At 54.2% G+C, this 25903-nt stretch overlaps 1 protein-coding gene across 3 annotated transcripts in view; it reads right to left on the bottom strand.

The window, feature by feature from the left end:
* LOC125127595 (phospholipid-transporting ATPase ABCA3) overlaps nt 1–20370 on the bottom strand; it is a 42994-nt gene extending 22624 nt beyond the window's left edge. For 2 of the 3 annotated variants that reach the window (XM_047780852.1, XM_047780854.1), the window contains exons 1-12: nt 20178–20370; nt 12295–12500; nt 11947–12166; nt 10769–10986; nt 9977–10078; nt 9712–9839; nt 9344–9608; nt 8339–8466; nt 6910–7075; nt 4211–4470; nt 1761–1877; nt 1368–1488 (exon numbers count right to left, since the gene is read on the bottom strand). In XM_047780852.1, the coding sequence (XP_047636808.1) occupies nt 1368–1488; nt 1761–1877; nt 4211–4470; nt 6910–7075; nt 8339–8466; nt 9344–9608; nt 9712–9765 (1111 nt within the window). In that variant the 5' untranslated portion in view covers nt 9766–9839; nt 9977–10078; nt 10769–10986; ... (1 more) ...; nt 12295–12500; nt 20178–20370. The remainder of the gene's footprint in view (nt 1–1367; nt 1489–1760; nt 1878–4210; nt 4471–6909; nt 7076–8338; nt 8467–9343; nt 9609–9711; nt 9840–9976; nt 10079–10768; nt 10987–11946; nt 12167–12294; nt 12501–20177) is intronic. The other variant, XM_047780853.1, reaches the window with a different exon arrangement.
* Between the last annotated feature and the right edge of the window lie 5533 nt (nt 20371–25903).

Raw genomic sequence — 25903 nt, 5'->3', positions numbered from 1 at the left:
TCACCCTGTGCCATCTCATCCATCCACAGACACTTGCTGAGCCCCTGCTCTGTGCCAGGCCCTGTTCCAGGCACCAGGGAGGCTGCCACAAACAGAACAGACCAACCTCCTCCGTGAGGGCGCTTCTGGTCCAGTGCGGACAGACAGGGCAGGAGGAGGTAAGTAAGGGCCAGCCAAGCGCAGAGCAACGGCCGCAGGGGACGTAGAGAGAGGGAACCCTTGCACACTGCTGGCGGGAATATAAAATGGCTCAGCCGCTGCAGAAACAGTATGGTGGTTCCTCAAAAAAGTAAAAATAGAATTACTGCACAAGCCAGCAATTCCACCTCTGGGTATACACTCAAATGGACTGAAAGCAGGGTCTTAAAGAGACCTCTGCACCCAGTGTGCACAGCAGTAAGAGTCACAGCAGCTAAAACGTGGAGGCGACCCAAGTGTCACTGTGGAATGAATGGACATGCAAGATGGGGTCTACACCCAGACCGGACTGTGATTCGGCCTTACCAAAAGGGGGAAATTCTGACATAACTGCAACTTGGACAAACCTTGATGACATGATGCTGAGTGAAGCGGGCCAGTCACAGAAAGACAGAAGCTGTGTTACTGCACTTACAGGAGGTCCCTGGCGCAGTCGAAATCATAGGACAGAAGGTGTACTGGTGGTTTCTGGGGTTGCCAGGAGGGGGAGGGGCGTTAGTGTTTGATGGGGGCTGAGGTGCAGCTGCGCAGGATCAGCAGAGCTGCGGGGTGGATGGTGGTGACAGATGCATAGCTGTGTGAATGTCCCCAAGGCCATTCAGCTTTACACTCACAACAGTTATGGCGGAACATTTCTATTATACGTATTTTACCACAATGATAAAGAAGTTAGGAGCCATGAAGGACAGACTGAGAGGCTCCAACTTAGGTGGATTAGAGGGTGGGATGCTGGGGGCACAGGCGGAGGGGTGACGGAAGGGAGAGGCGCGTCCTCAGAGGCCAGCACCCTCGCGGCACGTCAGGTGCGGGCGGCGACAGACTCCCCAGCCGTGAGGAAAACCCGGAGGCAGAAAGGCAGCGATGTCCAAGTGCCACAGGGGACTTCAGATGCGCTCCATCAGTGTTCAGAAGTGAGCGCGAAACAGAGGCCTCTTCGGACCTCAGCGTCCACAAGCGCCAACCCCGGGCCGAGAGGCCCCGAAAGAACCATTCCTGCACACGCCTCCAGCTTGAAAACCGAACCCACAGGAAGGGGCGGGGGAACGAAACCTCCGTCTCTTGGCCACGTCTGCCCAGATGCCCTCCCACCCGTAAGCTCCCTCGCCCGGTCCTCTGCGGCGCGGGTCACCCGCAGGCCTCCGTCCCAGGGGCCGCCGCCGCCGCCTCACCTTTGCTGAAGAAGGTGCTGACCATGAAGCTGAAGGAGATGGAGGAGACGGCGAAGCAGACCAGGAAGACCAGCACCAGCGAGGGGTCGCTGTGCGCCAGCACCGCCACGTCCTTCTTCACCTGCACGGCCACCCCAGGGGTCAGCGGGACAGGGTGTGGCAGGGGAGGTGGCCACAAAACCAGGAGGCGTCTTATCGACTCCCAGACACAAGGGCACTGGTAAGCATGGGGAAGGGGCTACGCCCTCCCTCTCCACCCAAAGAGCGGACCCCGCCCAGACCCAAAGCCGCCAATGCAGCGTCCTGGGGTCCCCAGGGTCGCGCCCCGCCTGCCTCCAGCCCTCCCATCGACCGGAAGGCTCTCCAGGTCAGACCCCCTGAGGCCACACTGACCTTGACGCAAAAGAGCAGGGTCATGAAGGAGACGGCGACGAGGAGGCAGAGGGCGAAGAGGAGGAACCAGGCAGTCCAGTGCAGCCAGCCGCTGAGCCCCGTCATGCGCATGTACTCCTGGGGGGAGGCCGCTCTGCTCTACCTGCCACCCGTGGGGCGCGGGCCCGAAGGAGGGCAGTGCACCCCCGGGCCGCAGCCCAGGGCGGAAGGGCAAAGCCCCGCTGGCTGCAGCTCAGCCCTGGCCTTGGGGAGCCGGCAATATCTCTTCCTGCCTCTCCCGGCTTCAAGGACCACCCATCTGGGACGGGCTCCGGGTGGCCAGCCGGGGTCAGCCCACCTTCCCCACCCCCACGTGTCCCTCGCGCCCCCTCGAGGGGGGCGGGGGCGGCCCCGCCCCCACTGCCCTCAGGGTGGGCTAAGCTCCCGAATTCCCCCAGCAGCCCTGCATTCTGCGGAGCGATCCCAGCTCCTGCTCTGTGCTTCCCTCGCTTCGCTGGGTCCCTTGTGCTGCCCCCAAGAAGCCTGGGGGTTCTGGGTCTGGAAAGCAGGGCCCCTCCTCTGTCTGGCAGAGGGACCCCGCAGGCTGACCTACATGAAGGGCCTCGTTGCAAAACGAGGCCCCTGGGCAGTTCCGGGACCCTGGGTAGGGGAACTCGGAGGCCAGAGGCGCTGTCCCACCTCTTGTGGTTCAGAGATGAGGTGCACACTTTGCTGCAAGGGCCGCCCCTGCGGGAGGGGGACGCTCAGTGACACCGGGACGGGCCTTCCACGAGGGTCTACACCTGCACTGGCCAACGCAGCGGCCGGCGGCTACACGTCACTACTTCGGAGGAGATGAATTAAACTTAAAAATTCAACTCCTCAGCTGCGCTGGCCACAGGAGAGCCCAGCAGACCCAGGCCCGTCTATCGCCACGGACCACGCTGGTCTGGGGGAGGGGACCTGGCCGATTAAGTGTCTCTTGTGTGCCAGGCACCATGTCAGGCTGATTTTCCAACGTCTTATGCCCAACTTCAAAGCACAGAAAAATGGGAAGATTGATATGGTGGCCACTCACACAGCTGCTGCTCGGGCTCAAAAATCATGTAACTTCCTGCCACTCCGGCTTCATCTACGTATCTATAGGCGGGGTTTGCACACAAGCATTTCTTCCTGAGCCATCTCCTGGTCCACTGCCAACCCATCATGGTCACACGGTGTCAGGAAAATTATTTAGGCACCAGGCAGATAGCACCCACCCCATCAGTCCTCTCAGCCCTTCATCTGCAGTGATTTAAAAGCTCCACTCAGAGTTCCTGCTGTGGCGCAGCAGAAATGAACCTCACTAAGAGCTATGAGGTTGGGGCCTTGCTCAGTGGGTTAAGGATCCAGCGTTGCTGTGAGCTGTGGTGTAGGCTGGCAGATGCAGCTCTGATTGGACCCCTAACCTGGGAACCTCCATGTGTCGTGGTTGCAGCCCTAAAAGGCAAAAAATAAAAAAAAAAAAATAAAATAAAAATAAAAGCGCCACGCAGCACAGACTTGGCACCACTGAGGATACTCCAGCAGTCCTTCCACGGCACTGCAGACGCTGCTGAAGAAAGAGCTTCCCATCCGCTGCGGATAATTCTGGAAGCGTTGATGGCGTGAGTTTACAGGCTCACTATGCACCCAGGGGGACTCCGTCGAGTGAGTGAGGGCAACTCGGCACTTCACTCACTCAATGAACGGCCCGGGACACCGAGCTGGGCAGCCCAGATCACTGTCCTTGCCGTTAGCTGTCTGCGGCCCTGACGTGTAAACCTGTCTCAGGTTGACCTGCTGTCTAGAGGGACCCTGTTCAACAGAAGCAGAACGTGAGGCACGTCCGTCGGCCAGGACGTCCGCAGCCACATCCAAAAAGTTTAGGGCAACAAGCGAATTCAGCGGCGATGATGTAATTTACTTAACCCGAACCATTCAAAACATCCTAAGGACAGCACACCCATACAGTGCTTTATTGGGGTTTCAAAAATCTGGACAGACCAGGATTGATTTTGTTTGTTTTGTTTTTTGCTTTTTAGGGCTGCACGCATGGCACACGGAGGTTCCTAGGATAGAGGTCAAACTGGAACTGTAGCCGCCGGCCTACACCCCAGTCACAGCAACACCAGATCTGAGCCCCGTCTGGGACCTACACCACAGCTCATGGCAACGCCAGATCCTCAACACACTGAGTGAGACCAGGGATTGAACCTGTGTTCTCATGGATACTAGTCAGATTCGATTCTGCTGAGCCACGACGGGGACTCCCAGGCCTGATTTCAAAGAAGACCGAGATGGGCTGGGTTGGGGGGGCATCACCCCGCCCCCGCTGCTCTTGAGGCTCCCCCCCTCCCCGAGCTGCCCCTGCCTGGTGCGCCCGCCCCTCGCCCCCCAGCCACAGCGAGCCGGGTCCCAGAAGGTCGAAAAGCCAAGTGCACCTCGGTTACCTTCAGTCTCCTCTCCTTCTCCTGCACGACAGCCCGGATGATGGTGAGCGAGGTGTAGGTGCAGCTCAGCATGAGCAGCAGGGGAAGCTGGTACTGGATGGCAACGAGGAAGGGGTCCGAGATGAAAGGCGGGTAGGGGAACCTCTTCGCGACCACGGTGAGCTTCTCGAACAGCTGGCGAGTGGAGGCGTTTGTGTGGTACTGCATGATGGCCCTGTCCACGGCGTGCTGCACGGCCAGGAAGCCCTCCCGGATGTACCCTGAGCGTGGGGGCAGAGGACATTCCAGCACGTGGGGCCAACATGCATGGGGGCAGCTGCATCACAGGCCTGAGCTAGGGTCCCCTGGCAACGGAGGCCCCAGGAGTCCTGCTGGCCAGCTGATTAGCAACTTTAATTCCATCCACCGTCAAGTCACATCTCAAAGGGTGGCAGGGACCATAGACCAAAGGTTACCACAATACAACCTTCGTGTACTTTGCAGCTTTTCTCTCTCGGCCCCTTTGGACTCCCCAGTGTTGCTGCAATAAAATCTTTAAGGTGAAAAAGCCCTGGGGGGGGGGGTAAGTACTCCAGCCCAGAGAGAGGCTTGGGAAAGGCTGAGCCTACGGAGGCAGTGGGCATGGCCTCAGGAGAGGAAAGTGCAGCCTGAGCCTCCAATGTTAGTGCCCACGGGACAGCGAGGGGCGTGGGATGCAGGTCTGGGCATACCCGTTGCTAAAATATTGATGTTTAGAACACCTGGCGTGCTTGAACACAGGCCTGGCAGCTGCCTGGTTCTAGCCTCTAGGAATAGGAAAAGCAATTTTATGCCAGCCACACCCCTCAACAAGGTTACACCACGTCTGCTCATTCCTGCCATCTCCCTTGCGTGTAAGTCTCTCTTACACCTGCTGCGATAACAGCAGGTGCTCGGTTGATGTTGCCCACTGTGGTGCTGGGTGGGCAAAGTCTAGTCCTGGGTCCCGGTTACTTAGTCCCACGATGGGACCACGCGCAGAGGGACTAACAAGCCTGTCAAAGTTACACGGGACAGACGGATGCGCTCTGACGGGGCAACCAGCTGAGATCCACAAACATGCCACTGACTCGATGAAACTGCGACAGCCGCACGAGGATCACAGAACTTACAAAGCCCACACGGCTACACAGGAGGGGAAAGGAGGGAGGGAACGTGAAACCGAGCCCAGAAGATTGAATGCAAACCCAAGCTCCTTAAAAATTGAAATACAGGAGTTCCCGTCGTGGTGCAGTGGTTAACGAATCCGACTCGGAACCATGAGGTTGAGGGTTCGGTCCCTGCCCTTGCTCAGTGGGTTAACGATCCGGCGTTGCCGTGAGCTGTGGTGTAGGTTGCAGACGCGGCTCGGATCCCACGTTGCTGTGGCTCTGGCGTAGGCCGGTGGCTACAGCTCCGATTCAACCCCTGGCCTGGGAACCTCCATATGCCGCAGGAGCGGCCCAAGAAATAGCAACAACAACAACAACAACAACAAAGACAAAAGACAAAAGACAAAAAAAAAATTGAAATACAGGCTCAGCAGAGGCAAATCTGACTGGCATCCACGAAGAGGCAAGTTCGACCCCCGGCCTCGCTCAATGCCTTAAGGATCTGACATGGCTGTGAGCTGTGGTGTAGGTTACAGGAGCAGCTTGGATCCCATATATTAATAAGTCCGCAAATAACAGATGCTGGAGGGGGTGTGGAGAAAGGGAACCCTCCTGCACTGTTGGTGGGAATGTAAGTTGGTACAACCACTCTGGAGAACAGTTTGGAGGTTCCTCAGAAAACTATACACAGAATCACCATATGACCCAGCAATCCCACTCTTGTGCATATATCTGGACAAAACTTTCCTTGAAAAAGACACATGCACCCGTATGTTCATTGCAGCCCTATTCACAATAGCCAAGCCATAGAAACAACTTGTGTCCCTTGACAGATGAATGGATTAAGAAAATGCGGTGTGTATACACAATGGAATACTACTCAGCCATAAAAAGAACAAAATCATGCCATTTACAGCGGTATGGATGGAACTAGAGACTCTCATACTGAGTGAAGTAAGTCAAAAAAAGAAAGACAAATATCATATGATATCACTTCTATCTGGAATCTAATATACGGCACAAATGAACCTTTCCACAGAAAAGAAGCTCATGGACTTGGAGAACAGACGTGTGGTTGCCCAGGGGGAGGGGGAGGGAGTGGGATGGACTGGGCACCTGGGGTTGATAGACCCCAACTCTTGCCTTTGAAGTGGATAAGCAATGAGATCCTGCTGTACAGCACAGGGAACTATACCTGGTCACTTCTGACAGAACACGGTGGAGGATAATGTGAGAAAAAGTACATATATGTATGATTGGGTCACTTTGCTGTAGAGTAGAAAACTGACAGAACACTGTAAACCAACTATGATATAATATAATGTTACATTACACACACACACACACACACACACACACACGTTTCAAGAGCACACATATCCTTGAAAAGAGGGAAGCAGCTTTGCTGTCTTTAAAGAAGACTTCAGTCTTTCGGAAGCCAACCCGACTGGCTGTTTTCCTCCTTTATGAAACCGAATACTGGCAGAACGTCCTCCGACAGAGAAAGGCAGGGTGCACCCCCTACCCCCGCCCCCCAGAGGACGCCGGCCAGCAGCCGGCCAGGAAGGCGTCCCTGGAAGTGTTTCTCACCAGGCTCTCCTCCATCCGCAGACGTGGGTTCCCTGGGTCCTGGGCTTGGGAAAAGTGGGAAGAGGGAGGTGGTGTGCCAGCCCTCCATCTCCTTCAGGAAAATGGAGCCGCTCTGGGTCCACATGTAATTTCTTCGAGTGTAACTGAAGCGTAAGTGATATTTTACCTTTGGAAACAGAGAGAGAACCACACGCTCTGAGGGATCCAGACGGCGGAGCCAACGTCCAAGGGCAGTGAGAGAGGGGTGGGGGTCTGTTGCTACCGTCACCTCTCACTCTCCCAGCCCCGACCACCGTCTGGGGTGGGGAAGGTGGGAGCGAGTGGCCCTGCAGAGACAGAGGGGCTGTGGGGTACCTCTGTGGGCTCTTCACCCACCTCTGCCAACTACCAGTATGAACTCCACACGTGACATGCCGCTAACCAGCCCAGGGCCGTCAACAGGATGCTGGGGAGCCTGACAGTTTCCCAGGATTCTTTTTTCCCTTTAGGGCTGCACCCTCAGCATATGGAAGTTCCCAGGCTAGGGGTCTAGTTGGAGCTCCAGCTGCTGGCCTACAGTGAAGCTCACAGCAACACTGGATCCTTAACCCACTGATCGAGGCCAGGGATGGAACCTCCAGCATACGGAGGTTCCCAGGCTATTGGAGCTGTAGCCACCAGCCTATGCCACAGCCACAACTCAGGATCCAAGCCGCACCTGCGACCTACACCACAGCTCACGGCAACGCCGGACCCTTAACCCACTGAGCGTGGCCAGGGATCGAACCCACATCCTCATGGATGCTAGTCAGGTTCGTTAACTACTGAGCCATGATGGGAACTCCCAGTTTTCCAGTCTGTCTGTTTAAAAACGTAACTGAAATTCTCATGCCATATTGCACTTAAGTCCCAAGTATCTACCTTCCTACTTGCCCTGTTGGATTCTGTCCAAGGAGACTGGTCACACCCTTTATAAAATGAGAGGACAGGAATTCCTGTCATGGCTCAGGGGTTAATGAATCTGACTAGGAACCATGAGGTTTCCCTGGCCTCACTTAGTGGGTTGGGGATCTGGCGTTGCCGTGAACTGTGGTGCAGGTTGCAGATGTGGCTTGGATCCCGAGTTGTGGCTGTGGCGTAGGCCGGAGGCTACAGCTCCAATTCGACCCCGAGCCTGGGAACAAAAATAAGTAAATAAATAAATAAAATAAATAAAATAAAAATGAGAGGACAGAAAGGACCACAGCAAGGATTCACGGTCACTTTCTTCAGGCAGGTGAGGTTTCTAAACTGCTCCAGCGTGATGGGTCCCATGCCATCAGGTCCCTTCAGTGGGGCTGAGATGGCAACTCCGGACCGCTGGGAAAGGCGGGCATTTGCTCCGTGCCCTCGGTGGCTGGGCCTGGTTCCTTGCGGGGGGAAGCTGGATCTGTGGGGCTGGGGTCCTTACCGCCAGCGGCAGGGGGTCCTGGCTGTGGTTGAAGGCGTGCTCAAACACCACGGCGGCCAGCACGTTGGTGGAGTGGTTGTCATACCTCACGTAGTCCTCAAAGTCCTTCTCGGAGGGGAAGCCGCGCACTGTGGGGAGCAGGCCCAGAGTTGCCCAATCAGCCGCTCTGCTCGAAAAGGCTGGATCTTCAGTCCGATTGCAGATAAAGGACTGAAGCGCTTAAGTCTCCCTAGGACTCTGCAAACCTTCCTGAGACTCCAGGAAGCTGCGGTTCTTGGCAGAGATGGGCTGAGGTGAAGACCAGAGCCTGGCCTTCAAAGCTGGCCCTGGGCTTCTAGAAGCTGAGAGCCGGAGCAGGGCTGGCAGTCAGGCCAGGCCGTAACCTGCCCCTCTGATCAGACACTGCCCCGCCCTGGGCTCCGCGGCCAGCGTCGGTCTCTCTCAGAACCATATCCGTGTGCTTTACAGGTGCACGTGGGTGCCAGGTGTGGTCTGTTCAGTGATTTCCCTGTCACCCAGACCCTGTTTCACGTGAAGGGTTTCACTCTCATCACGGCGTGAGGGACCAGGGACCGTCCCCTAAGTGGCTGCTACATGGAATTCACCAGGTTACAGGAGAAAGGGCCAACATCAAGAGCAAGAGAAAAGTGAGGGAGCAAAGGCCAGCGGAGGAGAGCAGCTCATCCGCTGGGAAGGTCCGTGCACAGGCTCCCTGCTGCCCGTGAGAGCCGTGCTCCGAGCCTCACCCCAAGGGGTCCTGGGCGCCACGCACTCAGAGCGCACCCTGGAACCAAGGGGCTTTGCTGGGGTGTGTGGGTGCCGTCCCCATGCTGGGGGCGGGTGGTGGTGGGGCTGCTAAGCTGTCACACAGGGCCTTCCCTCGGCCCTCACCACCTGGTCCCGACTTTACCAGGGGACGCGACTCAGAACCGAGGGCTGCGCCCGCCCCACAAGGCAGCCTGGACAGGAGGGGCCACCGGCCTGCACCCCATGGGGGCGCCTCACCTCGCATGTTGATCACCAGCGCCCTCCTGGCTGTCTCCACGATGGTCCTCACAGCCTCGCTCTGGGAAGGGATGTAGACCAGCTCCCAGGCGTCTCCCGGGGGCGGGAAGCTGAAGAAGAGCGGGAGCTCCCGGATGGACTGGTCGGGGTAGGTGGTGGCGTTGGGCACGTTCTCGGACTGGATCTTCAGGCGAAGCCAGATCAGGATCCCGGAGAAGAGCAAGGGCAGGAGCAGCTCCAGGGTCGTCACCAGGACTTTCCGCCTCTGAACAGCAGGGACCGTGGGCTCCCAGACCGCCCCCCATCCCCGGCACCCCCGGGGTGCCCCCGGCCCCCAGGCCTCCACTGCATCCCCGGGGCTCAGACACCTGCACCATGTAGTTCTTCCAGAGCAGGAGCCCCAGCTGCCTGAGAACCGCCATCCTCACCGAAGGAATGCTGGTCACGGACCAGAGACAAGAAGTTGGGGTGTCGCTGGGATGTGCGCCGAGAGCGTCTGGGGAGGGCAGGGCACCGTCCTGAGACACGAGCCCTCTTCCGTGCTGTTTCTCCCTGCTCCTCCGTCCCACCCTAACCCCAAACAGCTCCCGGGAGGCAGAGGCCAGGCCTCCTCTGGGCATTCAAGGAACATACCCTCTGCTGGGAAGCCGACTTCGGTTCTTTGGGAAAGGTATGGTCAGCACAGGGCTTGCGCTCGCAGTGTGGCCGCGGCCGCGGTAATCGTTCGATGAAATCCTGTGAGCGGGCTGTTTCTGAGCATGGCCTTCAGGCTGATGGCATTTCCCCCCCTCCCGCTCCCAACAGGCTTCAGTCTCCATCAGCCCAAGAGAGTGAAGGCTCGGTGTCTCTACGGGGTGACTGCTAAGACCTGGAGAGGGCTGTGGGGGAGCAGGGCAGAGCCTGGGATGGGGGCCCTCAGTGGCCCTGGCCCAGGAGCAGACACGGCGGGCAGACACGTGGATGGTGGGATGGCACGTGCTCGTCTGCCTGGAACCCCAAGGACCAGTTTTTCCTGCTTTAACTGTGAGCAGTCGCCTGTGAGCCTCCACACGACCCTGGTCATTCTCCTCCAGAGAAAATCTACTCCGTGTCTTTGCCGAGCACAAAGAATGGTGTATTTAGTCATTTATTTCTGGCCTCACCCCACTGCGTGCAGAAGTTCTTGGGCCAGGGATCAAACCCGCGCCACGGCCGTGATTTGAGCCACGGCAGTGACCGCACCAGATCCTCAACCTTCTGAGCCGCCAGGGAGCTCCTGAGAGTTATACTTAAATCAGGTATGTAAGAGCGGAGAAAATCTGCTGAGAGACTGTTCAGCAGTGACGGCAGAAACAAGAACAGAGGCTGACAAGGGCTCCCTCGGGTCAGGGAGACCCACCTCGCGAGATTTCAGTGCGAGAAGCGAAGACACGGAGACACACTAACCTGCAGAGACGGGGGATCCGGGTCAGCTCAGGAAGACCCCGGGACGCCCACGATTAGAAGCGCCACGTTCCGGAAGCTGTGGGCACGAGGGCCGAGGCTCGGGCCGAAGGCGGGCCGTGCGGGCGGCAGAGGAGGGGAGCCCCGGGCCAACTCCTGGTCACCGTCTGTGTGCCAAGGATGCGGGCGGAGCGAAGAGGAGCCCTTCACGGCTCTCAGACCTTCAAGTGGGGAGAGGCTCGGTGACTCACAGGAAGGGCCAAGCATAAAGAGCTGCTCCTCGCCCGGGTCACAGGAAGCCAGCAGCCGCCACGGGCGGGTGGGGACAGCACGGGGCCTTGGACAGACGTTGGGACCCCTACGAGTTACTGTGCTAACCCTGCCGCCTGCAGATGCCACCTCGAGACTCCGTGCGCCCAGAGTCAGCACTGACTCGTTTCCTGAAACAGCCAGTTTTACGTTTGGCTTGAGTGAGTTGAAAATCTTTTCCACGAAAGCTCATAAAAAATGTATCATCATATATTTTTATTCATTTTGGCCATGTCCACAGCACATGGAAGTCCCCGGGCCAGGGACTGAACCACAAGCCACAGCAATGACCCAAACCGCTGCAGTGACAATGCCGGATCCTTAACCCACAGCGCCACCAGAGAACCCCTAGTGCTCGTTTTCAAATAAAGCTTTTGCTTTTTGAAAAAAGATGTTGCTGTCCTTATCTGCCTAATGGCAGTTCCTCAAAATTTATGCTTTAAAGGGCTGTCAGTAAATATTAGTAGAAAAGACAACAGCAAGAAGTGATTTACAAATTAATTTAAGGTACGGTTTTTAATTAACCACATGATCAAGATGGGAGCGATTAAAGCTAGAACATACGAAGTGCTTGCTACTAGGCAACAACTTCGTAAATTACCCAAATTCTTTTAAAGTTAACAAGGTGGAAAACCCGTCTAAAAAACAGTCATAGACTGTGAATAAAAGAGCAGAGCTTTGGAGCTCCCTGGCCTCGCTCAGTGGGTTAAGGATCCGGCATTGCTGTGGCTGTGGTGTAGGCTGACAGCTATTGCTCTGATTAGACCCCTAGCCTGGGAACCTCCATACATTGTGGACACAGCCCCAAAAAAATCAGGAAAGAGAAAAGAGAAAAAAAAAAAAAAAAAAAAAAGAGCAGAGCTTAACATTACCCACGAAGGTCTGTGGTCCATGAACAGTTTCAAGAGTGGTTTAGGCTCTGAGGGGAAAGCAGTGTGTCCAGCCAGGGCTGGTCATCCCCACAGTGGGCTGATGGGTGTCTGGCTTGGTCAAGATGAACTTTCTTCTTCTACCATGAGGGGATGTCAAAAGGTCACAGTCCAAAGAGGTCTTCTGGTCACAGGGGTTGACAACTTCCTTTTCTGGAAAAGTCTGGCCCCGAAAGGACAGATCCCCCTGGTTAGCACCGTCTCTGCAGGCTCAGGGGAGTCGGGAGGGCAGAAGACAGACCGTGCCCCTTCCACCAGGACACGACCCGACAGGGGCACCCGGGAACTGACCTGAGTCCTAGGAGAGGCTCCTGGCGGTGGCCGTCCTCTGGGGCTACAGCAGGTCTGGCTGGGGGGAGGCGGCCCTGCACAAAGGGCTCTGGGGTGGGGCGGGCAGGCCTCTGAAGTGTGGCAGGGTGACCTTGGAGCTCTGGAGTGCTGACGCCTCCCAGGAGGTCAGGAGGGGCCCGGGGCTCGCTGGCATGATTCTCTGGCACCTTTGGGCAAATGGAGGGTGCTAGAGCATGATTTGAAAAATAACCACAAAACACCTCTCACCAAGTTGGAAAATCAAAGTGCAAACAGATCACAAGCATGTTACTTAAACAGAGCCGGGTCCACTATCAAAGAAATATGGATTCAGGAAAACAGAGAATGCAGGGGTGGCTCTTTGCTCTCTCCTGGTACAGTAAATTATAAGAATTATATATATACATACATACACACACATACATATATATTTCTTTTTCTTTTTAGGGCTGCACCTGAGGCATATGGAAGTTCCCAAGCTAGGAGTCCAATCAGGGCTACAGCTGCCGGCCTGCATCACACCCACAGCAACATGGGATCTGAGCTGTGTCTGTGACCTACACCACAGCTCACAGCCCACCAGATCCTTAACCCACTGAGGCAGGCCAGGGATCAAACCTGAGTCCTCATGGATATTAGTCAGGTATGTTACAGCTGAGCCACGACAGAAACTCCTTCATATGGTTTTATACTGACAAGCCTCCTAATGCAGCCCTGCTTCCGTGACCATCATGCTTTCAAGGACTAAGAAACTCAGAGAAGGTACCTGGCCCGGGATCACCCAGCAAGAAAGCCACAGAACCAGAATCCGAACCTCCCAGTCTGTTTTTACCGTTGCACCCCTACCTCTTTCTAGACCAAGCAGCAGGAGACATTTTTTATAAAAATCTGTATCTGTCTCTCTGAGAACATTAGAAACCAAAAAGAAAAGACATCCTTTGAGCCGCTTTATTAGACAGCTTGTGTATTTCTGAATCCCAGCACCCAGTTTCTCGCTCAGGCCTGCCAGGCTTCACCTCAAGTCTCAGTGAACGCCATACCTGCATCAGCTCCGTTTGAGCAAAAAATGAACTCAAGGGAGGAGATTCCCTGAATTACACAATCTGGGAAGCTTTCTGGTTACGAAAGCAAATGTACACGTGGAAAGGAAGTTAAGTTCCTTAAAACACTCGAGGCCTTGGCACTCAGAGTCCCCCAGAAGTGGCGGGCACTGCGACCAGACCCAGCCCAGGAGCCGTCCACTCTAAGGCCACCACGCAGGCTCCAGCCACTTGTAGAGCCACCTGAGAGCATGTGAGGACTTCCCACACGGGCCCCTGCACCCATCCCGGGACAGAGCCAGGAAGGGAAGGAAAAGCTGCCTTGACCCCCGAAAGGCTTGTTTGCTTACTGTTAAAATATTACATGTTACACAAACTGTTGAGTATTTCAATGTTTGCTTTTCAGGTAGCAACTGAGTTGGTCCCGAGTGCGTGCCTACTGCGGGCTGCTCATTTCTGAGAACTCCCCGGATGGCATGCGGGAGGGCTTCCTCTGGACACCGCTGTTCCCGTTTGGGAGCACCGTGCTGAGGAGTCCTCCGCCTCCACCGGCTTATTTCGCGACGTTTTTGTCATAGGTGTGACTGCGTCCTCCAGTTTCCACACGCCTGCACAAAGCACGTTTTCATTTCTGCACATGCAGGACAGAGCGGTGTTAATGCTTCTGGAGAGGCTGCTGCAGAGCGGGCCTCAAGGCTGGTGAGCAGAGCGTGCAGGGCCCGGGGCAGGACCCACACTGTTAGGGCGTGTGTCCTGTCCGATCCTGAGTTCTGTGCATCTCCTCCCATGAAGCCTAAGTCTGCGCAGTCCCCGGGGAAGGCGTGGGGTGCTCTCACTACAGCCGCAGGCAGATCCCGCGGTCACCCTCAGAGCAGACGGCCATGGCTCTGCCCTCTACACCGCAGGCCTGGAACGGAACGGCCTTGTTGGTGGCACTGGTCGGGACTCGGCACTTTCCCTGAGGACCAAGGTGGGTGAAGACGCATCACAGCTGGGGCAGCATTTCCCCACGGACAGGGGCGCCCACAACAGTCAGCACTATTCAAGTGTGCGGGTGCACACGCGGAGGAAGGGGTGGCAGGTCTGCTTCAGGTTTGCTGGTAGAAGCTGTGGCCTTGTAGGATGCACGAGCCAAAAAAGTATGTACTCACCCAACGAGCACTTGCGGAGTGCTTACTGTGTACTGGGCACTCATGCTAGGGATTTGGAAATGAAGACCAGTGTTCTTAATTCAAGGAGTTGACAGTCTGCAAAAGCTTGCAGGCACTGTCATTGCTGTCCCCGAAGCCCAGTGAAGCATCACGAGTTTCTGGAGAAGATCAGAAATCTGTGTGTGTGTGTGTGTGTGTGTGTGTGTGTGTGTGTAAGCCTGCGCGAGCTCTGGGAAGGCTCTCAAGAAGAGGTGATACAGGAGGCCAGCCTTGAGTTTCTTGCCAGTTGGGGTGAGGAGGGCATCATAGGATCATGGAGAAGTGAAAGAGCCTGTGTGGGGAGCCGCAAGTACTTCGGAGCGGCGAGGGAGGGACTGAGCCGGAAAGGGAAGCCGACCAAGGCCTGGGATGATTTGCCAAGAAGGCAGCTGGGGTGCAGTGGAGGTGGGGGTGCTGGTGGCATGGGGGAGGGGAAGGAGGCGTCCAAATGGGCAGTAATGCCCCTCGAGGGTGTTGTTTTGCTTCGTTTTTTCACCCAGAAACTGATCTTTTAAATTGTGAAAATGTCTAATTCACTGGATTCTGCAGATGACAATCCAAATACTGATCGATACGCACTATAAAAAACAGGCTGCAAATGGCAGGTACGTTGACAGAGGGTGGACCCCGCCAGTGAACCCGTCTATTGGGCTTCAAGTGGGGTGAGCAAGACAATCTGCTGGCGTAAAGGAATGGTGAGAAAGGCTACTTGATTAATGGGAAAAAACTGGAGTTCCCAGCGTGGCTCCAGCAGTAACGAACCTGACGAGTATCAGCGAAGACACAGGTTTGATCCCTGGCCTCGCTCAGTGGGTTAAGGATCCCGGCATTGCCGTGAGCTGTGGTGTAGGTTACAGATGCAGCTTGGATCCAGCGTTGCTGTGGCTCTGGTGTAGGATGGTGGCTACAGCTCCGATTAGACCCCAGCGTGAGAACCTCCATATGCTGTGGGTGTGGACCCAAAAAGACAAAAGAGAGAGAGAGAAAACCTGGCTTTATTGATATTTATTTATTTTTGGTCTTTCTGCCGTTTCTGGGGCCACTCCCACGGCATATGGAGGTTCCCAGGCTAGGGGTCTAATCGGAGCTGTAGCCTCCAGCCTACGTCAGAGCCACAGCAACTCAGGGTCCGAGCCGCATCTGCGACCTACACCACAGCTTCTGGCAATGCCGGATCCGTAACCCACTGAGCAAGGCCAGGGATTGAAGCTGCCACCTAGGGGTTCCTGGGCGGATTCATTAACCACTGAGCCACGACGGGAACTCCTTTACTGATATTTAATACATAAACATTTTAGGCACTCTTGCTGGCTTGTGTCAGCCTCATGGCATCTTGATGGAAGAGGGGCTCTGAGACACGGGGGGATGGTGGGCCCTCACCCACCAGTTTACTCTAAGTTTCTCAGGTGTGTTGGAGTTTATGTGCTTCAGGATATTGCGGTTGCGGTCAATTAAAAACAACAACAACAACAACAACTTCTTAAGTAGCCAAAGTTTGAAGGTATTTTGTAGTGACACGGGGCATGTCTGAACACCTGGTTATCCCACGGCTTACAAGTTAAGGATAAAACACACATTTTTTTTTCATGAGAAGTGTCAAATCTGGGAACTTTTAAAATTAAAATTTTTTTTTTCTTTTTGCTTTTTAGGTCCGCACCTGTGGCAGATGCAAGTTCTTGGGCTAGAGGTAGACTCCGAGCCACATCTGAGACCTACGCCCATGGCAGCACAGGATCCTCAACCCACCGAGCAGGGCCAAGGATTGAGCCTGTGTTCTTATGGATTTGAGTCAGGTTTGTTTCTGCTGAGCCACAATGGGAAACTTTTCGCTTTTTTTTTCAATGACAAGTGCAGGAGTGTGTCAGGTAGCCTACTGATTTTAAGCCGATGCACTCAAATCTGACCCTCTGGGAAAGAGGTGACCATGCATGAGGGTTACAGGTTTCCAAATAATTGGAGCCAAGAAGAAAGCGTCTACAGAGAGCAGGCGTTTGGGGCTGTTTCCACAGCTGCGCGGCTGTACCGCCGAGGATGCGGCCAGAGCATCACCCCCAGGAGCACTGACACCTGCGCACCAAAGCCTTGGGAACCCCCAGTCCCACCTCCCCTGACGGCCCCTGAGCATCAGCCAGCCCAGGGCCATCAAAGGCCCTTGCACAAGTGGCAGGTGGGGTTGAAACACAAGCCGCCTGCCTTCCTGAGGTGCGTCGTGTTTACCTGTGAACGCCTCAAGGATGAGAAACTGAAATAAGCGGGACTCAGAACCAGATCGTCAAATGCAGACTCAGGTTTCACCAAGAGTTTATAAATGGGATGTAGACTGGGTCACGTGGCTTTCTTTGAAAAACAGCATTCGTTTTACAACGGACTGTGTACTATCGATATGATGGAAATTTAATCACGGTCACTTCGCCCCTCGTCTGTTTGAAAGTCTGCATTGGCGTGTTTCTATGGCCATGGTGCTCGGGACGCTCGTATACAGCTATCTTTCATAAACACGAGTTCCCGCCAGGGAACTCTCAGAGGACTTAGAGGTGGTGCAAGCTCAAACTCTTTTACAGATAGCAGTGCACAGGAACAAAGCTCGTAGGCAACTTATTAACACGAACAGCCCTTACCTGGGTGGGAACGGCTCCACAAGCCTCAGCCACTGTCTAAGATCCCCATGAGGCCAAGTTCAAGACCGTGGTCATTTGCACTGGGAGGCCCAGGTGGAGCCCTCGTTTGCAGGTCTCATGCCCAGTGCCACCACCTGTGCTGTCCTGGGTGAGCACAGCGGGCTCCTTGGGATCATGGGGCTCTGAGTTTCCACTGAAGCTCCTGGCAGAGAGCGATGGGATGTATTTTGAAGCCAAAGGTGTGGCCCGAAGGAGAGTCTCAGGAGCGAGTTCCACAGAATCTGTGCCACGGCCCGCTCTCCTAACCCCCTGCTGCAGCCTCGGTCCCATTCCCCGTCCCCCAGCCTTCTGCCTCTCTAGGGCTAGGAAATGAGGTAATGAGGCAACTGAGAATCCCCAGAGAGAGGTAACCATGGATCTCCTGTAACGAGCGAGGTGGTAAGCTCATTACTCAGCTCCTGTGTGCCCGCTGACCAAATCTCTCCAGACTGGCAAACAACAGGCACTGCCCAAGCCTCCTGGTGCTGTGTTTTGCTTTCCCCAGGGTATGAGCCCCTCGGCGGTGTTGTCTGCTTGGAAGTATCACCCACCATCCCTGCCTCGACTTTCTGAGGTCCCACCTACCAGTTCCCAGCCCAGTCCCAGCCCCTCTGTGAAGCAGCCATGACAGCCCAGTCTGGCTCACTGGTTCCTCGTCTTGGCCGCACAATGGAACCTTCTGGTGTGCTTTAGAACAGAAACGGATGCCTGAGGCCCGCCCCCTGAAGATTCTGGGCTGTGGTCTGGGCATGCAATGCTTTCCCTGTGATTCTAACATCAGCCGGGGTGAGACCTTCTACTCCTGTCGAAAACCTTCGCTCCACCTCTGCACACGCACAGCAGCTTTTCCGGACGTCTTGTACAGCACTTGTCTCACTCTGTCCTATGTCACTTACCCGTGCATTAATCACCTTAACGGCTCCATCCTAAGGTCCTCAACTGTGCACACAGCCTTGCCCGTCATTCTCCCCCGAGTTCTAGAATGTTCCCCCTCAAGAGACTCAACAGCAGAGGAGTCTACTGCTATTTCAGAAAGCAGGGATGGAGAAGAAACTGCCAGCCATGGAGTCTTACTTGGGCCTTCCCGGTTGAGACAAAATCAAAACAGGTTCCCCTGGAACTGCCTGGCATATGCTCTGCAGAAAACTAGTGACTTTTAAAAAACAACTTGTGCTCTCCTCTCTTGTTCCAAAAGGCTGTTTTATCAGAATAGCAGATCACCCTAGAGAAGGAATGATATCGTCCTGTTTATTGGATATAGTAAAACCAATGCTCAATTTTATTTATTTACTGTTCATTTATTTGGCCCCACCCACAGCATCCAAACTTCAGCGCCAGGGATCCAACCCATGTCACAACTGCAACCCAAGCCACAGCAGTGACAAAGCCAGATCCTCAACCCTCTGCACCACCAGGGAACTCCAGCAAGTGTTCAATTTTATTTTATTTATTTATTGTCTGTCTTTTTAGGGCCACACCTGTGGCATACGGAGGTTTCCAGGCTAGGGGTCGAATCGGAGCCACAGCCGTCGGCCTCCGCCAGAGCCACAGCCACGCGGGATCCGAGCCACACCCGGGACCTACACCGCAGCTCACCGCAACGCTGGATCCTTAACCCACCGAGCGGGGCCATGTCCTCATGGATGCTTGTTGGGTTCATTAACCGCTGAGCCACGACGGCAACTCTGCACATGTTCAATTTTAAAGAGTTCCCTTGGAGGATTTTTTAAAATCCTCTCAGAAGTTAAAGGGGTGGGGGGCTTGGCGCGGCTCCTACTTTTCTCTCTTTTTCCTTTCTTTTCCATTTCCAACGATGCCAACTTTCTAGAGGAAAACATTCCCAATCTTTTCAGGTTTACAAAGGGCAGCATCAAGATGTTTTGAATGAAATGATACAGTTGCTCAGGAGAAAAGAGCGTAACTCTTCCACTTGCACCTTGCCCGGGTCTGCACACTGTCACAGGGGCTCAGCCCCTCCGTCCACAAGGCTTCCTTGGGGGCCTGTCATGGAGAGGCGCGAGCAAGGCAAGCCCCAGCAAGGGACAATCTGTGCCTCTGGAGAGCTCACAGCTCAGGAGGCAAAGAGGCAAACAAGCAGAAATAACCCTATAAGGTAATGGTTTTAATTAGGCAGCGACCAAGGAAGTGACAAGGGGCATTCACTCATGCAACAAATAGGCACCAAGCATCTGTCCTAAGCCCACATGCAGCAGACAGTGTCTGCCCTCATGAAGCTCAGAATCTACCTCAGAAAAGAGACAATTCCTGTGTACACACAATTTCATACCAAACAGACTGACCGTGGGCACCAGCCCTGTGGGAGGCGCCTCTGTCTAGATCAGTCATTGCCCTTCCTTCTGTCGGCACGCAACGCCCACCACTAACAGTGGACCTCTGGCCCCCCACCCTGAGGCCACGAGAAGGAGGATTTTCGAGCAGGGCGGACTCGGTTATGGGGAAGCATTCCCACCCATACTGGGAATCTCTGCACCAAGACATGAGCCAGCAGCAGCCTTGGCGGCCCTGCCTCGGCTCCCCAGCCTGGGATGCTGCACGGCTTTGGCAGGCAAGTGCTCAAAGTGTCGGCCGGTGAACGCCTGCGGGGTTTGACGTGGTAAGAGTCTGCCCACCCTGCTCGGGCATGGCACAAAGGATGCCGCAGTGATTGCAACTCCAGGAAGGTTAAGTTTCTCCAAGAAGGGTCGGCTTGGAGGAGCTGCCTGCGAGGATGGGGACACGCCCAGAGACAGACCAGGGCCGAGGGGAAGCCTGAGTCAGGGCGGCCTGGCACTGCGCAGAGATGCACCTGCTGGGGCGGCGCCGGGGGGTGCGGGCAGGGCAGGGCCACGGGAGGGGCCGGACAGGGACCGGGGCGGCCCGCGGTGGGGAGGGTGGCCCGGGCGGGGAAGCGGCCCCGGAGCCGGGAGCCAAGAGCCCTGGGAGCCAGCGCGCGAGCAGCGGGTCCTGGCGGCACTCACCGACCCTCAGCACCCGGGCGGCGATGGCCGGCGCGCTGTCCTCTCGCGGGGTCCCCTCCCTCGGCTTCCGGCTCTGCTCTGGCCTCGCGGCGGCTGCGGCGACCACTGCTGACAGCTGCTAGGCTGCCGCAGCGGGGAGGGGGCGCCGGCGACCCGAGGCCGCCGGAGGACACGTCCACTCGGGCTCCTGCAGGGGGCGCGCCGGCCGGCTCGCGCATGCGTTGTAGGCTTCCCCTGCGGGTGCCCGGCCCGCCCTGGGACCCCTCCCCGCTCCGCCCCTGCTCGCGCCTGCGCAGTGCTCCGCGCCCGCGGGGGGTTGGGGGGGGTACGGCCGGCAGGGGGCGCGCGACGCGGGGCGAGGGCTTGGCCTGTGAGGCGAACGGCGTGGCCCCCAGGCGGGCGGCTGAAGTGGTCACGCAGGGCCCTCCCATTTCCCTGGCGGGCCTCCGTTTCCCTCCCTTGCAGTGTCTTTCGTCGGGCACGAGGGTCCTCTTCACGGAGGGAGGGCGCTTTGCGACCTCAGGCCTGGCGCGGACATCGCTAGGTTTTCGAGGCCCTGAGGGGTGGACGGAGGGCGAGGAAGGTTCTAGAAAGCCGAGAGGTGGGCAGGAAGGCCCAGCAACTCTGGGCGTGGCCGTGGTCGCGGGGCGCAGCTCTGGGGTCCGAGGCCGCAGGCAGGCGGGTCGGGAGGTAGGGTCAGGGTCACTTCGGGAGCGTCTCAGGTCGGGCGGAGAGAGTCCCGGGGCTGGGATGGGGTCGCCTTGGACCGGACGGTCCCGTGGCCCGACGGGGGTCACCGGGGCGGAGGGGCTGGCGGCGTGGGTGGCGCTGGGCCAACCGTCGCCCAGGCGGTGAGCGCTGCCAGCGGCCTGTCGAGTCCGAGGGCCCTCCTGTGGCCCGACGTCCAGCTGCCTGTCCGCCGTTCGCTGCCCTCCGCCCGGCCTCTGGCGGCTCCCGGCGCAGGTCGCTGGGCCCCGGACGTCGCCTGCTGACCAGCCGGTTCCGGGCCGCCCCCCGCGCGCCTGGGGCCGAGGACCGACGGAATGGTAAAGTCAGGACCCAGGCCGGGGGGCGACTGCCGTCCCCAGAGACGCTGTAGCGGTTAATGCTGGCGTGGCCGGGGCCCCATCGCGGTTACTTCCTTGTTGGTTGGCTTTTTTCTGTCTCTCTCACCACAAGGTGGATGGTGTCTGTGAGGAAAGGGACCTTGTCCAGATCGTGGCTACATCCTAGGGTCGTAGCATGGCTGGCACAGAGGAGGCACTTTCTTTGCTTTTTAGGGCCGCGCCTGCGGCATGTGGAGGTTTCCAAGCTAGGGATTGAATCAGAGCTGTGGCCCTTGGTCTACACCACAGCCACAGCCACATCAGCATAGGATCCGAGCCAGGTCTGCAGCCTACACCGCAGCTCACTGCAAGGCTGGATTCTTAACCCACTGAGCGAGGCCAGGGATCGAACCTGCATCCTCATGGTTCCTAGTCAGATTCGTTAGCCCCTGAGCCACGCCGGGAACTCCAGAGGATGCACTTCATAAGTATTTATTGAATGAGAGGGTCATTCCTGACCCGATCCCCTCACTAGTGGAATTATTTCATTTTTAACTTCCTAAATCTCAGTTTCCTATCCCTAAGTGCTTCTCAGAGTGCCTGGCTCATAAATGCCAGATAAATGGTAATATAATGTGAATGTAAGTAGAGACTGACACATGGCCTGGTCCCCAATGAGGAGACAGAAAAAAAAATTGAGGACAGATAGATAGGGAAGTGGATTATTAATTCTTGGAAAATATCTTAACCCCCCCCCTTCATTCTGCACAGACCGCACCCTTACCCTCCCAAAAAAGTGTTGGGAGAAATTCTGACCTAGCTGATTGGTCCTTATCTTTACCATGTCTCTTCCTTAATCTTTATTTCAAGAACCAGCCTTTCCCATTTCTAACTTAAATTGGTTACACTGTGCAATTTTTTCAGACCCTTTCGAAATCTGATCCCAGTTCTGCGTAACCAAATCCTGGAACAGAACTGGCTAACTCAGAATTTCACTTATATGGAAGGTGAGGGTGGGGTAAGAATGACTGTACAGCCAACGGCCAGGAGTTCTGTATCTTTGTTCTTAATGAGGTTAGGTGCCTGCTATTGTTATTATATCAATTATCATAATCCTGCACTGAGAGGGCGTGAAGGTCGCTGGCAAAGGAAGATTGTCCTGTGTCAAGAGCCCAGGCTCTGAACTCCTGTTCAAAACAACTGCCCACAGTGGGCCAACTCTTCTGATGCTCTTCAGCAATGACTGAACAATTCATCATGGTTCCGCTCAGGGCCCACTACTGAAAAAACAAAACAAACCTAGATGTGCCATCTAGTCTTCTCCTTCCAACGGGAGGCCCATGTAGTGGTCATAATTTTTTTCAAAGTGTGCAGTAGAGCTGATACTAAGCCAGGTGTTCAGAGTCCTGGGCCCTTTAATACTCTCTGGTATGTGAATTGTTCACATTCATATACCATGAATATACGCCTAGAAATTACATGGTATGCTTCTTGGGGTTAGCATGGCTCAGATATTTCTCAAGATTGATGGCAAATGTTAAAGTGGATGTTGACACTCATAAATCCTATGGCTTTACGAAAGGCAGTAAAGGGAGTTCCCGTTGTGGCTCAGCGGAAATGAATCTGACTAGTATCCATGAGGACATGGGTTCCATCCCTGAGCTTGCTCAGTGGGTTAAGGACCCAGCGTTGCTGGGAGCTGTGGTGTAGGCTGGCGGCTACAGCTCTGATTCACCCCTAGCCTGGGAACCTCCATATGCCATGGGTGCGGCCCTAAAAAGACTGACAAACCCAAAAAACCAAAAAGCAGTAAACCTAGTTACTGTAATAGTTGGCTGACATGGATAGTAATATACATGTATACATTATATACATTTTTTTGGCCATACCTGCAGCATGCAGAAGTTTCCAGACCAGGGATTAAACCTGAGCCACAGCAGTGGCAACACCAGATCCTTAACTGCTAGCCCATCAGGGAACTCCCTATATGCATTTTTTAAAAAATGAAACCAATGTTTTAGCTTCTGTTTCTTTTGAGGGGCACAAATACTATCTGTATCTACATATGCCTATATATGTTTTGTTTGTTAAGTACTAATACTCAAAGCAGAATTTTCTTTCTTTCTTTCTTTCTTTCTTTCTTTCTTTCTTTCTTTCTTTCTTTCTTTCTTTCTTTCTTTCTTTCTTTCTTTCTTTCTTTCTTTCTTTCTTTCTTTCTTTTTTTACACTCCCACCTGTGGCATATGGAATTTCCCAGGCTAGGTCAAATCAGAGGCGCATCTGCTGCGTCTGCCACATCCAAGGCACTTCTGGATCTGAGCTCCATCTGTGACCTGCGCTGCAGCTTGCAGCAACGACAGATCCTTAACCCACTGATGGGGACCAGGGATTGAACCTGCATCCTCCCCCTGGGTACTATCTCGGGTTCTTAACTGGCTGAGCGGCAATGGAAACTCCAAGAAGACAATTTTTTTTTCTTTTTGGCTGCTCCGAAGCAGATGGAGTTCCCGGGGCCAAGGATCAGACCCAAGTCACATATGTAACTTATGCTGCAGTGTGGCAGTGCTGGATCCTTTAACCGATTGTGCCAGGCCAGGGATCAAATCTGCATCCCAGCACTCCAGAGATGCCATCAATCCCATTGTGCTCTAGCGGGAACTCCTCAATGCAGAATTTTAGAATAGGGCTTCTCCATTTGTTTCTATAGGAATATGTTAAATTGGGGGATGCCTTCTAAACCAAGGGCTGTACGCATACTCCTTCTTCTAGTAATTGAGAGGTATTATATTGTAGTGATTAAAGCTGCTTATGGACTCTGGCCAAACAGCCTCAAATTGAATCCCAGATCTTAATGTCTTAACTTTTCTGTGCCTTGGTTTCTTTGTGTAAAATGGAGATCACTTAGTACCCACTTCATAGGATTGTCGTGAGGATTTAATGTATCGAAACATAGTTCCCATCATGGCTCAGCGGTTAATGAACCCGATTAGCATCCATGAGGATGCGGGTTCAATCCCTAGCCTCGCTCAATGGGTTAAGGGTCTGGCGTTGCTGTGAGCTGTGGTGTAGGTCGCAGATGCAGCTAGAATCCTGTGTGGCTCTGGTGTGGGCTGGCGGCTACAGCTCCGACTCAACCCCTGTTTGGAAACCTCATATGCTGCAGATGCAGCCCTAAAAAGACAAAAAAAAAAATTAATGTATCAAAAGAGTGCTTGGCACTTAGCCCAGATTCCAATTTTGAAGAGGTTATGAGAAAACCCTTCTATAATCATTTGTGTACAGGTTCTTGTGTAAAAACAAAATTTTTACATTTGAAAAGGAAAATTTTCATTTTTCTTGGGTAAAAACTTAGGAATGGAATTGTTGGGTTGTATGGACGTGTATGTTTAGCTTTATAAGAAACTTTAATAAGAAACTGCCAAAATATTTTCCCAAGTGGCTATACCATTTTGAATTGCTGCTGGCTCTGTATAAGAGTTCCAGTTGCTGGAGTTCCCGTTGTGGCGCAGTGGTTAACGAATCCGACTAGGAACCATGAGGTTGCGGGTTCGATCCCTGCCCTTGCTCAGTGGGTTAATGATCCGGCCTTGCTGTGAGCTGTGGTGTAGGTTGCAGACGCTGCTCGGATCCCACGTTGCTGTGCGTCTGGCATAGGTTGGTGGCTACAGCTCCAATTCGACCCCTAGCCTGGGAACCTCCACATGCCGTGGGAGCCGCCCAAGAAATGCCAAAAAAAAAAAAAAAAAAGAGTTCCAGTTGCTCTGTAACTTTGCTAGCACTCAAACCTTTTTTAGCCATTTTAGTAGGTATGTAATTGTATTTTATTATGGTTTAAATTTGCATTTTCCTAATGACTGATGATGTAGAGCACCTTATCATGGGTTTATTTGCCATAAATATGCCTTTTTGGGGATGAAGCATTTTTTGAAAAGATTTTTTGCCCATTTGAAAAATTGGGTTCTTTTATTATTGAGATTTGAGTTTTGTGTATCCTTGTCAGATAAGCAATTTGCAAATATTCTCTCCTAGTCTGTGGCTTGTCTTTTCATTTTATTAATAGTCTTTTGCAGAGAAAAAGTTCCACTCTATCAGTTTTTTTAAAAAATAATTTTGGTGTCATAGCTAAGAAATTTTTGCTTAATCCAAGGTCACTAAGATGTTCTTTTTTTTTTTTTTTGCCATTTCTTGGGCCGCTTCTGCGGCATATGGAGGTTCCCAGGCTAGGGGTCTAATCGGAGCTGTAGCTGCCAGCCTACGCCAGAGCCACAGCAACGCGGGATCCGAGCCGCGTCTGCAACCTACACCACAGCTCACGGCAACGCCGGATCGTTAACCCACTGAGCAAGGGCAGGGACCGAACCCGCAACCTCATGATTCCTAGTCGGATTCGTTAACCACTGCGCCACGACAGGAACTCCCAGATGTTCTTTTTTTTAACCCATAAGCTTTGTAGTTGTAGGTTTTAGCTCTATAGTTTTCAGTTTGTGCTCTATTTTAAATTGATTTTATATGATGGATTGCACTAAAGTATGATAAAGGTATACATTAAAGTGGGTTTAGTTTTTCCCATACGTAGATTCCAGTTGTTCCTCCATTTGTTAAAAAGACTACTCTTTTCCCATTGAATTGTTCCTTTGTCAAAAATTTACCTTATTTGTGTAGGTCTATTTTTTGGACTCT

This window comes from Phacochoerus africanus, chromosome 5, assembly GCF_016906955.1.
Source record: "Phacochoerus africanus isolate WHEZ1 chromosome 5, ROS_Pafr_v1, whole genome shotgun sequence".
Lineage (NCBI taxonomy): Eukaryota > Metazoa > Chordata > Mammalia > Artiodactyla > Suidae > Phacochoerus > Phacochoerus africanus.
Note: the sequence above shows the minus strand (reverse complement) of the source record. Positions and strands in the feature narration are given on the sequence as shown.